The sequence below is a fragment of the Hemiscyllium ocellatum genome, chromosome 1 (assembly GCF_020745735.1).
Source record: "Hemiscyllium ocellatum isolate sHemOce1 chromosome 1, sHemOce1.pat.X.cur, whole genome shotgun sequence".
Lineage (NCBI taxonomy): Eukaryota > Metazoa > Chordata > Chondrichthyes > Orectolobiformes > Hemiscylliidae > Hemiscyllium > Hemiscyllium ocellatum.
In genome coordinates this window covers 137,982,101-138,002,872 of record NC_083401.1, presented here as the reverse complement: position 1 = coordinate 138,002,872, position 20,772 = coordinate 137,982,101, and the positions used below count along the sequence as shown (strand labels likewise).

The following is a 20,772-nucleotide window of genomic DNA, read 5'->3' as shown; positions in this document are numbered from 1 at the left end:
AGTCCAGAACTAGAGGGCATAGGTTTAGGGCGAGAGGGGAAAGATATAAAATAGACCTAAGGGGCAATGTTTTCACACAGTGGATGATATATGTGTATGGAATGAGCTGCCTGGGGAAGTGGTGGAGGCTGGTACAATTGCAACATTTAAAAGGCATTTGGATGGGTGTATGAATAGGAAGGGTTTGGAGAGATATGGGTCAGGTGCTGGCAGGTGGGACTAGATTAGGTTGGGATATCTGGTCAGCATGGATGGATTGGACTGAAAGGTCTGTTTCCATGCTGTACATCACTATGACTATATAAAAATACAAAAAGTAATGGAACCTGCACCGATCCTTGTGATACTCCACTGGTCGCAGGCCTTTAGTCTGAAAAACAGCCATCCACCACCACCGTGTTCTACCTACAAGCCAGTTCTGTATCCAAATGGCTAGTTCTCCCTGAGATCTAACTTTGTTAACCAATCTCCAATGGTGAACCTTGTAGAATGCCTTACTGAAGTCCATATAGATCACATCTACCATTCTGCTGTCAATCCTCTTTTTTTAACTTCTTCAAAAAACTCAAATCAAGTGTGTGAGAGTTTGAAAGGAAAGGCTGATAGCTATAGGGAATGCTAGATGACTAGATAAATTGAGGGTTTGGTTAAGAAAAAGAAGGAAGCATATGTCAGGTATAGACAATAGATGGAGTGAATCCTCAGAAGACAATTAAGGCAGTATACTTTAAGAGGGAAATCAGAAGGGCAAAAAGGGGACATGAGATAGCTTTGGCAAATAGGGTTAAGGAGAATCCAAAGGGTTTTTACAAATACTTTAAGGGCAAAAGGGTAACTAGGTTGTGTAGTAAAGGAAAATATCTGAAATTGCAACAAGTTATCAGTTTGTAAGTTGAAAAGCTCACCTAGCTCTACTTGGAATGTGCTGAAGAAATTAAATATTTTACTCTCTAAAGCTAATATTCAGATCATGCCCTTAAGAAAAAAGCTTATTTAGTCAGTGATTTTATTCACATTAAAAAAACAAATCAGGTTTACAGTCTATAAATTTAAACTAATACGGCAAATACTAAAATCTCAACAATGCGTTGAAATCTTTTTTGAATTATACATCAGGAAAAGCAAAATTTAAAAAGGAATTCTTCAGTTCAACAACAAGTAGACAATACAGACAAATATACTATGAACATTGTGTTAGTCTTCGGTGTCCGTAAGCTGACAGTGAAACAAATTTGTACAAGCAGAGTTTATATACAAGTCTAACCGCGCTATACATATGTTGCCTTTTAAAAAGAATCAATTTTTTTGTATGCAACCATACTATTTACTTTGTGTATGGTTGTAGTAAAAGATCTCAGGCGAACTTCTTCAGAGTTGTTAATGAACTGCGGCCCTGATTCTTCCCACTTTTCTGGTACTTCCAGGTCTTTGTCTGTGTATACTAGAAGATCAAAAGAACCTGAAAAAAAATTTAAATTAGCAAAGACAAACAAACATGAAAATCATTCAGCCATCCAAAAAAAAAAGGTACTAAAAGGTCTCCAGAACAATAGAACATAGAACATGACAGTGCAGTACAGGCCCTTCAACCCTCGATGTTGCACCGACCTTAGGAACCAATCTAAAGTCAATCTAACCTACACGGTTCCATTCCCATCCAATGGCCATTTAAATGCCCGTAAAGTGGCGAGTCTACTACTGTCGCAGACAGTGCATTCTACATCCCTACTGCTGAGTAAAAAAAATTACCTCTGACATCTGTCCTATAACTACCACCCCTCAATTTAAAGCTATGTCCCCTTGGGGTAGCCATCACCATCTGAGGAAAAGGCTGTCAATGTCCAATCTATCTAATCCTCTGATTAGATTATGTCTCCATTAAGTCACTTCTCCACCTTCTTCTAACGAAAACTGCCCCAAGTCCTTCAACCTATTCTCATAAGACCTTCCCCTCCATACCAGGCAACACCCTCAAATGTCCTCTGAACCCTTTCGAAACCTTCCTATAATGCAGTGACCAGAACTGTACACAATACTCCAAATATGGCCACACCAAAGTTTTGTACTCTGTAGCATGACCTCGTGGCTCCAAAACTCAATCCCTCTACCAATAAAAGCCTTTTTAACAATCCTATCAACATGGGTGGCAACTTTCAAGGATTTGTGTGGTTGGGCACAGATCTTTCTGCTCATCTACACTACCAAGAATACTATTAGCCCAGTACTCTGCATTCCTGTTACTCCTTCCAAATGAATCACCTTACTTTTCCACATTAAACTTCATTTTCCACCTCTCAGTCCAGCTCTGCAGATTATCTCCGTCATCCTTCGTCACTATCCATAACTCTACCGACCTTAGTGCCATCTGCAAATTTACTAACCCATCCTTCTATGTCCTCATCCAGGTTATTTACATAAAATGACAAACAACAGTGGACCCAAAACAGATCCTTGCAGTACACAACTAATAACTGAACTCCAGGATGAATATTCCAGCTTCTTTCAGATAGCCAATTTCTGATCCAAACCGTTAAATCACCCTCTCTCCCATGCCCCTCTATTTGTGCAATAGCCTACCATGGGGAACCTTATCGTTTTTTGTTTTAATAGAAATTGAACAATAGAGAATAAATCTTTGGAATCAATGTACACACCCATTTCAAATTATGACTAAAAACATTTAGCATCCCAACACCATAATTGGATGTGGAGTAATTTTCCAAATTTATTCTCCATACTGTGCATTATCGTATAAGATTGCAAGAACATTCAGATGCACAATGTCTCTTTACTCTGTCACCATTAGACCATGAGACATAGAAGCAGAAATGAGGCTATCTGGCCATCACTTCTAGTATTTGAGTATGGCTGATATATTTCTCAATTTCATTCTACTGCCTTCTCCCCATAACTCTTGATTTGCTTATCAATTAAGAACCTATTTCTGTCTTAAATACAATCAATCGATGACTTGGCCTCCATAGCCCTTTGCAGCAATAAATTCCATAGTCCAACCACCCCTCTGACAGAAGAAGTTCCTCTTCATCGCAATTCTGAAGGATAGTCTCTTCAGAGGCTGCCCTAGTCTCTCCTAATGGTGGAGATATTTTCAGCATGCCCACTCTATTCAGGAGTCTCGATATTCTGGAAGCTGAAATCAGATCCCCTCACCCGTCCTAAACTCCAGCGAGTACAGACCCGGAGTCCTCAACTGCTCCTCATGTCAAGATTTTGATCCCCAGAATCATTCTTGAGAAGTTCCTCTGGACCCCCCTCTAAACTTCTGCACATCCTTTCTTAGATGTGGGACCCAAATCTGCTCAGAATATTCCAAATGCTTTGGGATAGACCAGACCCTAAAAAGCCTCAGTAGTACATTTCTGCTCTTATACTTGAACCCTCTTGAAAAGAATGCTAACATTGCATTTGCCTTCCTAACTGCCAACCGAACCTGCATGTTAACCTTAAGAGAATCCTGAATGAAGACTCCAAAGTATCTTTGTACTTCAGACTACTGAAGCCTTTTCCCACTTAGAAAATATTTATTAGATAATTTTATTCTTCCTAACAAAGTGCAAATTACACAGACCTTATGAAAGTAGGGATTCTCATAAGATAAAAACAGCTACAGAAAAAATTAACTCTCTCTCCAAAGGATTCTACCAGACCTGCCAACTATTTTCAACAAGATCATTTTTATCAGCTTTTGAGCAAATGCAGCATTTTGCTTTCATGTTGTGACAGTTCATGGCTTGTCATTTGAACTATTTCCTAGATACTATGAAGATATCCACATTTGACTGACTGAGACAGGATTCAAGGTACAATCTGACCAGCATTAGAGCTTCAATAGATCTTGCGTTAACTCAGATTGTGATCAGCAAGCTACTTAAGCCTCTTTCAACTTTATACATAACCACAATTGACGGAATGTGCATTGTCCATTATGTCTTCATCATGAATAACCTCTAAAAATCCAATTATAACGAAAACCACATAGTAATCCCAAAATAAGTCAAAGCTTCAACTTTAACATGACAAAAGTGATGAGAGTGATGATTCCTTAGAAAATGCAGCCAAAACCAAGTCTGTGACATGACACATGATTCAGTTGTAGTCAGTTAATGAGAAACTTGGCAACTGATCCGTGTAGGCAGAAGGGGAACGGGAGACCTTCACACAATCCAAGAGAATGAGGAAGCCAGAGCAGAGTCATCTAATGCCATCTTGTCCAAAAATCGGTTTTCCATTTTGGATTTGACTAGTGGGATGGTTACTTAGGGAATGCAGCCAAAACCAAACCTACTGTATTACTCAGTGACTCAGCTGTTTGGAGAGGAAGAAGAAAGGAGAAGCAAACAATAAAAGGATGGGTCTCAGGACATCAAGCAGGCATCCCTGGGGGAGTAAATGTGACTTTGGGGTCATCTAGAACCAGGTTGGCTGTTTGTGTATAGGTAATGGCGCGATATAAAACAGCAAGGAGGGAACAAAAATAAAAATTGCTGGTGACATTTCAACTCTTATAAAAGTGCTCACTTACAGGCAGTGTCAAGTAAAGGCAAGAATGTCACCGTAGCAGTTATCTGTCTAATGACAGACCGAATTTCATCTTGAATCGCTTTCTCAGATTTCTCCCTCGGTTGGCTGCAATGAGACAATTACAGTGAAAGCATTTTATTGGCAAATGACATTTAGTATCAATATTTCTGGCCTTTTGTCAAAATTGAAAAGTAAAGAAACAATTTCATAAGCACTGTAAATCTTAAATTAGGAATACGCTGATGGGATTAACCTAAATTCAAGACTCTTCTGCTTCCTATGTGTCTCAATATAAACACTGTTCCTGTTTCATTGCCTAAAATGCTGAATAGTAGCTGGTGCTATTTAAGCTCAAGACCAAACATCAAACTAAGTCCTAATGTTAGAAATAAAACATAGATGCCGGTATTAAAGCTGTTACTGAAGTGTAACATACCATACATGACACAAAAACATTATGTCTTAAAAACAATTCTTCTACTCAAATCCTCCCCCATTTCAACTAAAATCTATTATTGCATTTCTAGGCGTTTACTCCTGATTAATAAAAGAACAGAGCATGCCTACTGGAAGCCACTGACTATTTAGAAAATTGGACTCACATTTGTATAATTTGGCTTAGATCGGCAGAAAAGTAGCTCCCAGTGATTTATCATCTAACTAAAACTCAGGAATCAAAAGTTGTTGTGATTGCCTTGTCTGTGGCACAAGCCCTTAAATTGCAAATCCAAATGGTTCACCAGTCTCATTCTGGAGGCATTTATTTTTCCTCTTATATGGGCATTTTTTCCAGCATTCCTATATTTACTAGTCTTTCACTTTCCTCTGTACTAATTTCTGAATCTTTGGTGCTCTTGATCTTAAATGCAAGTTTATACAGTTGTCATATTTTCTCTCATTTTTCACAAAGTCAATAACTTCCTTGCAAGGATTGATACCACTTATAGGAATAATGTGATCAAGGATAGTCAGCATGGTTTTGTGAAGGGCAGGTCGTGCCTCACAAACCTTATTTAATTCTGAGAAGGTGACTAAGGAGGTGGACGAGAGTAAAGCGGTAGATGTGGTGTATATGGATTTTAGTAAGGCGTTTGATAAGGTTCCCATGGTAGACTACTGCAAAAATATGGAGGTGTGGCATTGAGGGTGAGTTGGAGGTTTGGATTAGGAATTGGCTGGCTGGAAGAAGACAGAGGGTAGTAGTTGATGGTAAAGGTTCGTCTGGGAGTGCAGTTACCAGCGGTGTTCCGCAAGGATCTGTTTTGGGACCACTGCTGTTTGTCATTTTTATAAATGACCTGGAGGAGGGGATAGAAGGTTGGGTGAGAAGTTTGCGGATGATACGAAAGTCGCTGGAGTTGTTGACAGTGAGGAAGGATGTGGCAGGTTACAGCGGGATATAGATAAGCTGCAGAGCTGGGCAGAAAGCTGGCAAATGGAGTTCAATGTAGCTAAGTGTGAAGTGATTCACTTTGGTAAGAGTAACAAGATGATGGAGTACTGGGCTAATGATTGGATACTTGGTAGTGCGGATGAGCAGAGTAATCTTGGTGTCCATGTACACAGATCTCTGAAAGTTGCCACCCAGGTAAATAGTGCTGTGAAGAAGGCATATGGCGTACTGGCTTTTATTGGTAGAGGAATGGAGTTCCGGAGTCCTGAGGTCATGTTGCAGTTGTATAAGAATCTGGTGCGGCCGCATCTGGAGTATTGTGCGCAGTTTTGGTCACCATACTATAGGAAGGATGTGGAGGCACTGGAACGGGTGCAGAGGAGGTTTACCAGGATGTTGCCTGGTATGGTAGGAAGATCGTATGAGGAAAGGCTGAGGCACTTGGGTCTGTTTTCATTGGAGAAAAGAAGGTTTAGGGGTGACTTGATAGAGGTGTACAAGATGATTAGGGGTTTAGATAGGGTTGACCATGAGAACCTTTTTCCACGTATGGAGTCAGATATTATGAGGGGGCATAGCTTTAAATTAAGGGGTGGTAGGTATAGGACAGATGTGAGGGGTAGATTCTTTACTCAGCGAGTCGTGAGTTCATGGAATGCCCTGCCAGTAACAGTGGTGGACTCTCCCTCTTTATTGGCATTTAAACGGGCATTGGATAGGCATATGGAGGAAAGTGGGCTAGTGTAGGTTAGGTGGGCTTGGATCGGCGCAACATCGAGGGCTGAAGGGCCTGTACTGCGCTGTATTTTTCTATGTAGAACTGTCTCTCAATCACTTCTGCACAAAGTAGCAGTACTCAGTCCTGAGTTCAGCCTCAAACTCGTGTGTTCAGACTTCTATCCCTTGAGCTTGGCTACTCACCCTTCATCACAGCACAACTGAAGTCACAAATAACATCACTTGTAATGGTAATATCTATTATCCTGGTTATGCTCAGTCCAACTTTTGCCATATCTCCTACATTGCTTAGGACAATTAGGAATGGAAGAGACAATACATCTCCAGCAATGACTTCTCTTCCTGTCCCCAGTCACTCTGGTTTTATAGCCTTGTAGAATCTAGGAAATCACCTCAGAAATACACATGGTAATAAACATACAGTAAAACTGGAAACTAAACAGAACAGAATGAAAGAACATGCGCCCAATCCCTGTTAAGCACATATTTAGGATCAAAGTTGTCAAGCACCTCCACAAAGTGGCAATTAATGCAATAATGGTTAGGGTAATGGAAGCAAATTCCTGAAACTGTTTCAAATAACAACTAGACGGTGAAAGGACTTGGGGTTAATCAGGATGTACTAGCCCTTCTGACCCACAGTTTCAAAATTGATTCTTGATCAAACACCCTTCTAGGGATGTTGCCGAGTTATTACAAAGCAATTCTATAGATCATCACAAGCAGGAAGCGTGAGGTACACAAACCCCAACTGTGATCTTGACAGGCTTTTGCTCGTCCATACATTATGCAATAATTGGTCAGTACAATAGTCAATAACGTGGTTATATAGAAACTTGCAGATTAATCAGTATAAACAATACAAATTTTGAGAAGGCAGTCAGCAACAATTGCAGAAATTAATTATACATGAAGCATGAACTGTGCCTCTTCCTATATGGGTGCTGCTAAAATAGTTGGGTTCTATCATTCTTATTCTTGTTTCAAATAAGAATAACTTAGTCACAATATCTCAAAGTTCAAACATTTCAGATTGATGATCCTTTATGAAATTAGCCTGAAACATTAACTGTTGATCCCTCCATGGATGTAGCCAACCTTGAGTATTTCTAGTATTTGTTTTTCATTGCACCAGAGTAACATCATTCTCTTTCAAAACAAAGAAAATCCATTGCAAACAGAAAGATCAGTCTCTTCTAAAATGAAAACATTCCTTTAGGATGACTATTCAGTAGACTATTGAAGGAATGTTTCAACTGCAGTAGTGGGTCTTGAACCCATAACTTTCTAATTTCAAGTTATGAGCCAAACTGGCATTTAAGCCAAGCCGTCAAAGTATACATGCAAGTCTTTAAAAACAAACACTGATTTCAGAGTCAAGAGCACACAGTTTTGACAAAAATAGTGAAAACTGATAAACGACCTTTTTCCTTCGATTATAAAAAATGTAAATCATTACAAATGGATCTAAAAATTATCAAGTGTAGTTCTATGGTAGTTACAGTGCACAAATTGGTTGAAGCAATGTTTCCAGCCCTCATTAGAGTCTCGGTCTAAACACGAGCTGAATTCTAGAGGTAAAGTGACAGTGGTGGCTCCTAATGCCAAGGCACCATTTCATGAAATGGGGCATGAAAGAAGTCTGACAAAACTGAATCAATAGTTTTTCCAACAAAAAGGTGCCAAATTTGATGCAGAATAATATAACTAGACTGACGATTCCTGTGTTACAAAAGTTAAGAGAAACTGTAGATTAGAAATTATTTTAACTTCTACCAACTGTTCAGGGAGGAATTACCACACTAAAGCTGTCAACCAAAAAAAACAATTTAACAAATTTACAACTTTTTCAGACTAACTTATTTGCTTTCCCACATCTTGTGAAGTACAACCCTTGCTAAATGCAATTAATTCTAAAAACAAAATTTTGCACAGAATTGTCAGATTTTAGTCATGATGATTAATACATGATTCTGAATTGAAACAATTATACATAATTAACCACCAGGAATTTAACCACAACAATTTGATAAATTATTAGCTTTTCACTACAAACAATGGCCTGAATTGTGCAAATCAGGACCAAGTAAGCATGCTCACCACTACTCAAAGGGCATAGTCTGAGGATTCAGGCCAGACCATTCAGGAGAGATGTTAAGAAGCAGTTCCACACACAAAGATTGAGAGGTTCAGAATGCCCTTCCACAAATGGTAGTTGATGCCAGACCAGTTGATAATTTTAAATTTGAGATTTATTTTTGTTTAACAAAAAAAATGTATTAGGTATGAGTCAGAGGTAGATAGATTTAGGACACAGACCAGCCATGATCTCATTAAATGGCAGAACAGGCTTAAGGGGCCGAATGGCCTACTTCTGTCCTATATCCATATCAAATTATCTCTGCAGTGTGAATTCCACCTTTCTCCATTGTAGTTTAAATCTGACACCAAATTAAGGGGATATCCTGGTGTGCAGCAGAAGCGACTGTGTTGTTACCCATCTTTGCTGGTGTTCACACAGCAAATCAGAAAGATAAAAATACTGAAGCCCCATCATTTTAAATGGCTATTATAGCTACCATCTAATTAAATAATAGAAAGCAAAATGTTTTAGAAAAAAATGCTTTTAAAAATATGTACTATTTCTCACCATTCAAGAAATTGAATATCTCAAACATAAAATTAACTTACTTCGCGCCAGTAAGTCTCTGGCAGAAATCATGATGGTGTTCTTAATGATCTCGAAAGACACAGGTTCCCTCACTAAGCGCAGCCTTTTCTGAGTTTTATTTAAAAATAGAGTTAAGATGGAGTTTTTACAAATTCACAATTGCAAGGGAGCTGGCAGTGAATGGGCAGCACACCGTATGGATACGTACAGATTCTATGAAAGCAGCTTCTGGAGTTCCATGCCAGCTTGTATATGATTGAACTTCCAAAGTTGTTACCATGTCCATGAAGTTGACGGCGGATGTTAACAGTTTTGCTATTACCGCAAGATTCAGGCCTGTGTGTAAACCACACGTAGCACGATATCCAGCATTGATTAGAAAGAGGGTTAGAAAATAAAAACAGTAATATTGGCAGATGCTCCTGCCCCTTATGGTATTGGCATGGCACCATCTTTCTGACTGGTAATGTAGCTAACATAGCTACAAATAGCTAATTTTCACAGCAGCACATGGGCAAGATGTGGATACAGAAGTTACTCAGTGGTATCAGCTGTGGCTTAGTTAGTAACCTGTCAACTTGAAGGCAGATAGTGGTGGCTAAGTGCAACTTTCAACACCAGTCTTTGGAGTAAAGTTCAGGCTGACAAGAGAGTGTTATACAATCAGAGGATCTGACTTCGAACTGAAGTATTTCACCAAGTCCTCCTATGTCTCATTATGAGTAATAAAGATACCACTACTATTTTGAAGAGTAGGGAAATCGCCCAGCATCCCTGCTAATATTTATTACTGCATGAGACAAACAGATTATCTGGTCATTTATCTCATTGCTGTTCACGGGAAGTCTCTTTGTGCAAGCTGGCTGTCATGCTTCCTTCATTGCAGTAGTGACTACATTTGAAAAGTATAATCATTAGATGTGAAGATCTTTAGTATTTGAAAGGCACTATTTAAATACAATTCCTAGTGAGCACAATTATACATGCAAAATATTTGAATTATTAGTTCATTGCTCATTGACAACTTGGGTGTTCTTCATTTTTGAGTAATTCAACAATCTGTTCTTGCATATTTGTCATAATTAACTTTCAGGGCTCATCCTGGAGATTTATTAGACCGAATCAAACAAGATTATAATTCCTAGCAGGGGTTGATTAGCTCAGTTAACTGTATGGTTAGTTTGCGATGTAGAATAACACCAATAATATGGGTTGAATTCCCACACCAGCTGAGGCTACCATGGAGGCCTCTTCTTCGTAACTTTTGTATTCAAGTTAAACCACCACCAGTCATCTGTCTAATGAGAGCACAGCTCTAAAGTCTAGCAGGACTAAGGCAATTTGACATTTTTATTCCCCAGCAGTAGACAAATGAAGGCAGACGGAACTTTAAACAAGAGGAAAATTATAACTGATTAATTTCATAGAATTCAGTGTGGAAACAGGCCATTCAGCCAACAAGTCCACACTGACCCTCCAAAGAGCATCCTATCCCTATCCTTTCCCTTTAACCCTGAAATTCCCACAGCTAATGCACATAACCTACACATACCAGAACATCATGGGCAATTTAGCATGGCCAATCCATTTAACTTGCACATTTTTGGACTGGGGGAAGTAACCGGAAGCCCACGTGAACACAGGCATCCAAGTGTGGAATGAAACCCAGATCTCTGGTGCTGTATTTATTAGTGATTTCAATTTTAAAAAGTGACACCACACAGCAACACATTCAAGAAATGTCACTGCTTTTATGCCTGCCACTACTATGCATAATTGCCTGACAAAATATTACAACTATTCTGCTAGGTCCTTCAGAAGTCAGTTTACAGATCATACTTGGATTGGTGTGTATTTGAGGGGTGCATTATACAAAAAGTAAAAAGAAAGCAAAGCAATTATGAAGAATCCAATCAGCTAGTCTTTCTCAAAATGACATTGACTAGGTCTAGATAGATCTATTACTATTGAATTGAAAAAGTGATTCTAGAGATAGCAATTTTAAACATGATGTTTGAGTTGTGCATGTTGTTTGACTAGCATGTACGCAGTCTCAAAAATCAATACTTCTCAGGGTTACTTACCTGTTATCAGTCATGGTTTTGTCACACTCAATGTCAAACTGCCATCTTTCCAGCACCTCATTAGTTTCAATGCTATTGATGACCACCACCAGCCTTTGAACAAAATGGTTACATAACCAATCTGAAAACATAAAAACATTGAAGATAAACACGAAAGGGGAAAGCAGTAATCGAGCCAAATCTTTTGAATACACATAATTAATTCAATACAACCTCTGATTGAAATACAATACTAAATTGCATCCATTGCTGAAAGAATCTGAAATTTTCAGACCTCAAGCTGAATAAATAATTTTTATGATTATAGCACACCTTTTGTGATTTTTAAAATATTTGCCATTGCTAAAGAGAAATGCCTTCCTCATCAGATTGGCAGATTTCTAGTCTTAGGCCATCTGCCAAATTGTTGGGTTTTCACTAACACTAGCTTAAACTTATTTTGCATTCTCTCCAGTCCAAACACCTGCTACATCACTTATTTCACAAGAAATTTTAAAATGATGATAGAAAGATAAGAACAGAAAAAAAAAGGGCAAATGCCAGAAATTGGAAGGAAAAGCATTAAGTGACGGAGATACACACAGCATCTGTGGAGAGAAAAGAAAAGTTGGATTTGACATGACTTGCCTTCAGAACCACTCTGAAGAGACATACTTCACTCCAATCATTAACACACATTCTCATTGCACAGATGTTACCAGACCAGAGTTTCTCCAGCTTTTATGACATACCAAATAGGGAGTAGTCATACATATTTGAGCCTGCTTCAGCATTCAGGAAAAATCAGGGTCAATTTTCAAGTCAATTCCGTTTTCTTGCTTGATCGTCATATTTTTACATTTCAAGATCAAATACCTATTAAATCTCAGCCTTGAATACAAGTTACACCTGAATACCTCTGCACTTCATAATGGAGAATGCCAAGGATTCACAACTCCAAGTGAAAAAAAAACAGAATACACTCTAGTTTCAAATTTAGCAGCCGGACAGGCAGTCTCTTGTGTCAACCCTTTCAGAATCTTTAACTTCAATTAAATCACCTCCTATTCTTCTAAACTAGGAGTATGAGTCAAATCTTCCCTTAACCGTGTCATCTCAGAAAACACATTCTTCAGATTATTTGTTGTTTCAGTCAGTCAATCTCCTTTGCTCTTGTTAACTGCTTGACATCTCTCAGCACCAGACACATGCACAATTGTAACATGCAAAGAGCCAGTAAAGTGCACTACCATCTGATTCTTTTCACTGGCTAGGACAAAGACAACTCTCCTGCGGTTTCAAAATAGCATCTTGGAACCTTTCATGAGGGGGAGTATGGACCTTGGGTTGACGAATATTCTGAAAGACACCATCGCCAACAGTGCTGCACAAATAATCTCTGGGAGTATGGAATTAATTCATAACCCAGACTCAGGAGGTTGAGTGTCCAACTGGCTTCAGGTCAACGCTATTCAGTGAAGCCAGAATGTAGAGAACAGCCTCCCAAATTATTTTACCAAAGACTACCGAAATTAAAAAGGTCAAGATAATTTTAAAATTGATATTTATGACTATATACCAGAGCTGGTCTACTCGTGAAAAAGTCTTACAAATATCAAATGCTCAAAATTATGCAAAGTGAAATTGAAATCAAATAAATCAATACCTTTTAGCTGGCCAACCACATTCTTTAAGTAGTTGTTGAGGATGGGATCTGTTGTAACAAGCATTGTAAGGCCATACTTCTGTACACGTGTGAAAGATTCTGGTGGATAGATTCCACGTTGGTACAAAATGCTATTGATCCCATAATCTAAAACAAAACATTGATTGACAATGTATTTACTGAAAACAAAACCGATGTTCTAGTTCAGGTTAATAAACAATATTACTGTTTACAATATTACAGTAATACAATTATTGAAATTAAATCCAAAAATGCATTCCCTGACAGATGTCACAATATTCTTGTACAGAATACACTACAAGTGACTGAAACATTTTTCCCTTAACTAGGAATCGTAAAAGTGATAATTAAACAAGAGTGAAGATGACTAACAGTACAGTTGGCTATAGTATCAGACCAAACTGATAGTACAGCCACTGGGCACGAGGTAAATAGAGAGCAAATCCTAAACAAGTTTCAAACACAAAACAGATTAAAATGCATATCTGAACTGACAGTTTCATTTGGAAACAGTTTTTTTTTTAAGAATCATAGATTCTCTACAGTGTGGCAGCAGGCCATTTGGTTCATTGAGTCCACACCAACTGTCCAAAGAACATCACACCCAGACCCAGCTCCCTGCTCTAACCCTATAGCCCTGCATTCCACATGGCTAATCCACCTAACCTGCATCTCTCGAGACACTATACGCAATTTAGCATGGCCAATCCACCTAACCAGCACATTGTTGGATTGTGGAAAGTGCAGCACTCGAAGGAAACGCACATCGACATAAGGAGAAGATTCCAACTCCATACGGGCAGTTGCCAGAGGCTAGAATCTATTCTAGGTCCCTGACACAATGAGGCAGGAGTGCTAACCACTGAGCCACTTCTTCTGCCAAGGAAAATTAGTGAAGGACGGCGGGGGGGGGGGGGGGGGGGGGGGGGGGAGGAGAGAAAAAGATGAAAAGGTGATTTATGTTGCAATAGCATAAAGACATTAATACGCAGCCTGGAATTTTAAATGAAACATTTTTTCCACATACAATAGTTACAATGTCCAAACTGCTACATGAAACGATTGGAATACTTAAGCTAGTTAAGTACAAGGGACAAAGAAAACATGGGTGACAGTATTTATGCTGAAGTTAAGATTCCTAAGAGCTGTAAGGCCTAATGGACGGTTTGTGTGCTGTGCCTTCTGTGTAATGAGGAAAGGCTATCGTCATAACAAGTCAGCAGTAAATTTGTTTTAGTTAGATACAATCCAGAGATAAAAAGATTGTTTCATTGAACCAAGGCTAAAGAAAGTAATACTGCCATTTAAACAGTAACTTATCAAATCTCGGAAACACTGAAAAGCAGATACAATAAAGTACCGTGAAGTGCTGTGTCTTTCCACCTAAAGGCAGCAGTTTTGGAAATAATGTTTTAAAATGTGATAAAACGAAGATCAGTTAATTGTTTTGTGGCGATAATTATGGCTAGGGAAATGAGTCAGGATAACACCTTACATCTTTTCCATAAATGTAGGATCGTTAACATTCACTTAAATTGGTTTAAAGGGGTGGAGGCTCAGACATTTAAATAGCCCAAGTTATTGGAACGATGTAAACCGGAGTTGCTGATCAGGACCATGTGGGATCCTCCGACTGTGGAAACTAAACTTCTTTAGGGCAATTCCCAGGTCTGGGCCCATTTAAAGGGGAGAATTTGGAGGATCCCAACTTGGAAGCAAAAAAGATTAAAAATGTAATTTCCACTTTACGACTGAACACCCTTAAGTTCCCACTGCACTATTACCCCCACACAACATCGTATACCGCTCTGCAACCCTGCTGGAACAAAATATATACTCTCACTGACCCGAATTTAAGATGCAGCTTCCTTTTCCTCCCGCTAATCTCACACCTCTGGAAGCCACATGCTGTCCGCTTCTGCAATCTGACAGCCCCAAACCACACTCCCATCTGGTGGGCCATATTCAAACCTCCTTTACAATCTTAATCCCAGACCTGATGTCCCCTCCCATCTGTCAGCCAAGACACTTCCCTACGAATTGACAACCCACTGACCCCAATTACCCTAAACACTTATTCACACACCAGGTACATGCCTTATCACAGGAGCTGTCAGTGGTAAGTTGAATTGCTGGACACTTAGATACCAGACCATGGCAGTGATCTACACCAGGAGGTGTGGTTTTTAATTATTATCTTCCTTACTGCTGGGTGCACAGATGTTTGGACAGATTCATAGAGGACGCTAATGGCTGGGAATCTTTGGATCTCTTTATGTTAAAGGTAAGCAGTAAATTTTAAAATGAACAGGGATGGAAATAGGATTTTCAACCCTGAATTGAATAGTTGGGCCACACAGTAAATGTCTGTATGGTATTGATGTAATGCAATTTGGATTAAGTCGTCAAGTTTTGTGCTTAAGCCCACAAACCTCCTGACTTAAAAGATAAATGTGTAACTGAACGAACCAATATTGTGAAATATACAAAAAACAAATTTAAGTTTAAGCCTAACATCCTTGAAACATAATCCGATTTCTACATTTTTAATTTGGGCCACTGCTATATTATTTTAATATTTTAGAACAATTTGTTAGCTGGTTGCAACATATGACTAAACAGCATTGCAATGGCCTATAAAAAGTCACAAGCAACATCCTGACAAGTGCTAAATTGTGAATAGCTTTTCTAATATTTCTATGAACTTATTTGTTCTTTCTTCTATAAAGTTAGAACTAAAGTAGTCGTTCTATGTTGCTTAACTGAAAAAAACAAAGCTGTAGATGCTAGAGGTCTGCAATTAAAACAGAAATTGCTAGAGAAGCTCATGAACAGCATACTTTGTAGAGTCACCAGACTCAAAATATTAACTCTGCTTTCTTCCCACAGATGCTGCTCGACCTGTGAGCTTTTCCAGCAATTTCTGTCGTTGCTTAATTTCTCTGCTATTTCCTTGTTTGTCATTCCCCATCTCAGACTGTCAGGTGCATACATTCGCCCTTACTAATCCTTTTCACATTTTAGATAGTCATACGGTAAAATCTTCTTTGCCGCTTATATTTTTACTCTCATTCTATTACTCCCCCTCTACCCCTTAAAATCAAATCTCTAGGTTCTCCTTTGTAGAATTCTAAAATCCTCCCAAACCTTAGATTTGCTACATTTTCTAGGAACTTTATACATTCCTCTTTGGATTTAATACTATCCTTAACTTGCTTTGTTAGCAATGGTTGAGCTTTCTTTTGGTTCCTGAGAGATGGAATGCATTAATTTGTTCCTTTAATATTACCCATTACTGAGTCCCCATCATGTATGGTAAGCAATTACACTTAACTCAACCCAAATATCTTTATAGTTTCCTTTCTTTAGATTCCATACCAGTTTTCAGAGTGGAGTTCTTCACTTTGCAACTTAATAGAAGAATTCTCACATTAGAGTCACTTTTCTCGACAATAAAAGGACCCCTCAAGATTAATTACAAGGGTGCGAATTGTTTAAATGATACTTTTTTGGCAGTGTAAAGAGCTTTTGTGTGCAAATAATAAGTTAAGATCATTTGCAAGCAACAGAAAGCAGTAGCCATTTTCAAAGATGGCACAACAGGAAGTATAAAAATCTCAGAGCAGCAGCATTGTAGAGACAACTGTTAAGTATCAGCACTGAATGAATAGTTCAGAAGTCAGACTAGAACACCGTCTCAACTCCAAATGTAATACTGTGATCACATTCAAAGCTTGAGAGAAGATTTGTAGCTCAGGTGCTCGCTGTTGTGGTTCTGTTTGCCGAGCTGGAAATTTGTGTTTCAGACGTTTCGTCCCCTGTGCAGTTGACGTCATCAGTGCTTGGGAGCCTCCTGAGAAGCGCTTCTGTGATCTTTCCTCCGGCATTTGTAGTGGTTTGAATTTGCTGCTTCCGGTTGTCAGTTCCAGCTGTCCATTGCAGTGGTCGGTATATTGGGTCCAGGTCGATGTGTTTGTTCATTGAATCTGTGGATGAGTGCCATGCCTCTAGGAATTCCCTGGCTGTTCTCTTTTTGGCTTGTCCTATAATAGTAGTGTTGTCCCAGTCGAATTCATGTTGCTTGTCATCTGCATGTGTGGCTACTAGCACCAACTAACCACGGAACGACACGACCAGCTATCCTTTGTAGGTCAATAAGCACATCGACCTGGACCCAACATACCGACCACTGCAGCAGACAGCTGAAACTGACAACCGGAAGCGGCAGATTCAAACCACTACAAATGCCGGAGGAAAGATCACAGAAGCACTTCACAGGAGGCTCCCAAGCACTGAGGATGTCACCTACACAGGGCACGAAATGTCTGCAACACAAATTCCCAGCTCGGCGAACAGAACCACAACACTGATCAAATCTGGGTTGGATTGGTTACCTTTGAGCTTTAGTTCTTCTATGCCAATGTTAATTTATGTCAGACTGGATATATTTTTAACATGTTGACAGGACATCCCTCTCAACTTGCAGTTCTCATTTGTAATTGACTTTCAATGAAGTTTTTCAATACTGGAAGAATAAATGTTGCGGCTGTGCAGTACATTGGTGAGGCCACTTTTAGAATACTGCATACAATTCTCGTCACCCTTCTATAGGAAGAATTTTATTTTTAAATTCGCTCATGGGGTGAAGGTGTCTATGGCTAGGCCAGCATTTATTGCTCACCCTAATTGCAGTTAAGAGTCAATCACATCGCTGTGGGCCTGGAGTCACATGTAGGCCAGACCAGGTAAGGATGCCACATTCCTCCCCAAAAGGACATTAGTGAACCAAATAGGTTTTTCTGCTAATTGACAATAGATCAACATGGGCATAGAAAAGATAAAACTCAAGGGCAACAAATCCAGCCCAGGATCGATCAGAGTATTACATTTGGTACTGAAACAGCATTTTAGACCGACTTCTAAACTATTCATTAAGCAATATTTCATTCTCGTAATGCCAGATTTTAAAAATTGAATTCAAATTCCAACCTCTGCCATGGCAGGATTCAAACCCGTATCCCCAGAACTTTGTCTGGGTGTCTGGATTAACAGTTGAAGGATCATACCATTAGGCCATTACCTCCCAAGTTGTTAAATTGGAGAATGTGTAAGAAAAGATTGACAAGGATATTGTCAGGACTGGAGGGCTCCATTTATAGGGATAGGCTGAATAGGCCAGGGCTTTCTCCCCCAGAGCGTTACAGACTCAGGGGTCACATTATAGGGGTTTATAAAATCATGAGGGGCATGGATAGGGTGAATAGTCAAGCTCTTTCTCCTATTTTTGGGGTGTCCAAAACTAAAGGGCATAATTTTAAGTTGAGAGAGGAAAGATTTTGAGAACCTGAGACGTAACTTTTCACAGAGGGTGAGGAGTGTATGGAAGAAGCACCCAGTGGAAGTGATGGAGGCAGGTAGAATTACAATATTTAAAAGGCAAATAAATAGGACAGGTTTAGCAGGATATGCAGCAAATGGACTAGGGTCAGATTGGGATATCTGGTTGGTGCAGGCAAGTTTGGCTAAAGAGTCTGTTTCCATACTGTATGACTATTAATTCTCTACAGCACTGGAAAGCAAAATCACAGTACACCAAACACATTTGCACATGTTGCACCCCCATCTGTAAACTGGGGAGACCAGAGCTATTTTAGCTTTCAGAACAATTACACCATATTATTCAACCTCGTCTGACTGCACAGTACCAAATCTTGGACAACCATTCTTCAATAGTCTTTTTAAAAAGACTAGCACACGTTGCGAAGATTCATCGGTCAGTATTATTAGGTGATAAGATTTGCAGAGTCTATAATCTAGATTAAAGTTATCCAATATTACTAGATAACCACAATTAGTGTTGTTTTGCCAATCATGCCCTTCCCTTATGAAATGGGTCTGCCAGTAAGCGTGCAAAAACTTTAACAGATCAGTACTTAAAGTTATATGAAACATAAACCACATTCATAACCAAAACGTCTGCTTTTGAGACCAACGCCCGGTGCAGACAACCTAGCATCACAGCTTGAACATAAAAACTAGCTTGCTACAGCTCCAAAACAACCTGCTGTCTGTAAATGCCTTGTGGCTGGATACTTCAATAGCATTGAGCACAAGTATTGCTTTGCGCCTCATTTAGTTTTGCCGAGAGTTATAAAGGGGAACTCGGGAGTGGGGAAGACGACAATCGCGTAGTTAAGCGATGGGGAACCCCAGACTGGTCTCACATAGACCTATATTCTTTACAAAACAAAAATAAAGCTCAACATTAACCAGGGCCGAGGGAAGGACTGAGGATGCAGTTGGCTGAGACACCGCCATCCCGCCGCACACTGCACGAACGGCCCGGCCCGGACCGGACCAGACCCCGGGCCCAGGGGGATCCTGTGCCTGAGGGGGTTCTAGCCAGGGCCCCTCCCCCTCCGGTCCTGTGACGGTTGCCCCGGTAACTCACTGAAGAACTCAGATACGATGCTCGCGCTCCCTTTCAGGGTGATCCCTTCTCGCGCCGCCACTTTACCCGCCATCGAATTCAAAACTCCGCGCGGCCCCACTGCGCCTGTGCGGAAATAGCCGGCTCCACGCCCACCCCTTTTCCCAGCCCGCTCGCCCGGCAGCGCCTGCGCACTTGGTTACCCAACGCTGGGGCCGCGGATGGAATTGCCCCGCCCCCTCCCCGCCAACACGTGACCTCCCGGGACCGCAACGCTGGATTCTGAAGGAGAATTCTAGCATAATGCAATCCTGTTTCTCTCTTTTTCTGCAGAAGCTGCTTAGTTTCTCCAACACCTGTTTTTATTTCTGATTTTCAGCATCCAAGGGATTTTAGTTTAATTGAGATAGGTACTTGCACGTTACAGTAGGTAGCATGGTCTCACTGATGTTTCTTTCAGCCCATGTCCTTCCTGATCCTCATTCTCAGGGGATTGCTATGGATCCCCCATTTCCTCCGTAGCCAGGACTTTCCATCTTAGTAAGCTTCCAAAGTGAAAAGCCAACATTGTGCAATACATCCTTTCTGAGCTACACTGCAAGGCCCAGCTGGGGCAGTCCAGGGATTGAAATTGCATCTTTAAGAGGCCGTAAGAAATAGGACAGAAGTGAGACATTTAGCTCATCGAGTCTGTTTTGTCAAGCAATGAGTTCAGTGCAGATTTGATATTTTTCAGCTCCACTTTCCTGCCTATTTTCCATATCCCTTGATTCTATTAATGATTAAAAATGTGTTTGTCTCAATCTCAACAGCCACCTGTGCTGAAATATTCTACAGATTCACTACTCTGAGAGAATAAATTCTTCCTCCACTGTCATTCCTGATGAAGAGCTCGTGCTCGAAATGTTGACTCTCCTGCTACCCAGATGTTGCCTGACCAGCTGTACTTTTCTAGTACCACATTTTTAGACTTGTTAGACTATAGAAGAATGAGAAGTGAGTTTATTGAAACATATAAAATTCTTAGAGAACCTGATAGGTCATACATGGTATCAGGAGAAAGTGAGGACTGCAGATGCTGGAGAGTCAGAAATGAAAAGTGTGGCAATGGAAAAGCACAACTGGTCAGGCAGCATCTGAGGAGCAGGGGAGTCGACATTTCAGGCATAAGCCCTTTATCGGGAATTGGGAGGTGGAAGAGGACTGAGAGATAAATAGGAGGGTGGGGTGGGGTGGGGCTGGGGGGAA

General features: G+C 40.0%; 1 protein-coding gene across 1 annotated transcript; it reads right to left on the bottom strand.

The window, feature by feature from the left end:
• Nucleotides 1-989: 989 nt before the first annotated feature.
• mad2l1 (MAD2 mitotic arrest deficient-like 1 (yeast)) lies at nucleotides 990-19,641 on the bottom strand. The gene is made up of 5 exons (XM_060832391.1): nucleotides 19,546-19,641; nucleotides 13,074-13,220; nucleotides 11,429-11,549; nucleotides 4,544-4,647; nucleotides 990-1,459 (listed from the first exon to the last, which is right to left on the bottom strand). The coding sequence occupies exons 1-5, from the start codon at nucleotides 19,616-19,618 to the stop codon at nucleotides 1,287-1,289; spliced, it is 618 nt and encodes a 205-aa protein (XP_060688374.1). The 5' UTR covers nucleotides 19,619-19,641; the 3' UTR covers nucleotides 990-1,286.
• Nucleotides 19,642-20,772: the final 1,131 nt, after the last annotated feature.

Excerpts from the sequence above, each read along its gene's own strand:
- mad2l1 (XM_060832391.1), bottom strand. The coding sequence starts at position 19,618 with ATGGCGGGTAAAGTGGCGGCGCGAGAAGGGATCACCCTGAAAGGGAGC. Across the intron at positions 13,221-19,545 it reads CATCGTATCTGAGTTCTTCA|ATTATGGGATCAATAGCATT; the intron begins GTGAGTTACCGG and ends GTTTTGTTTTAG. Across the intron at positions 11,550-13,073 it reads TGTGGTTGGCCAGCTAAAAG|ATTGGTTATGTAACCATTTT; the intron begins GTATTGATTTAT and ends TTATGTTTTCAG.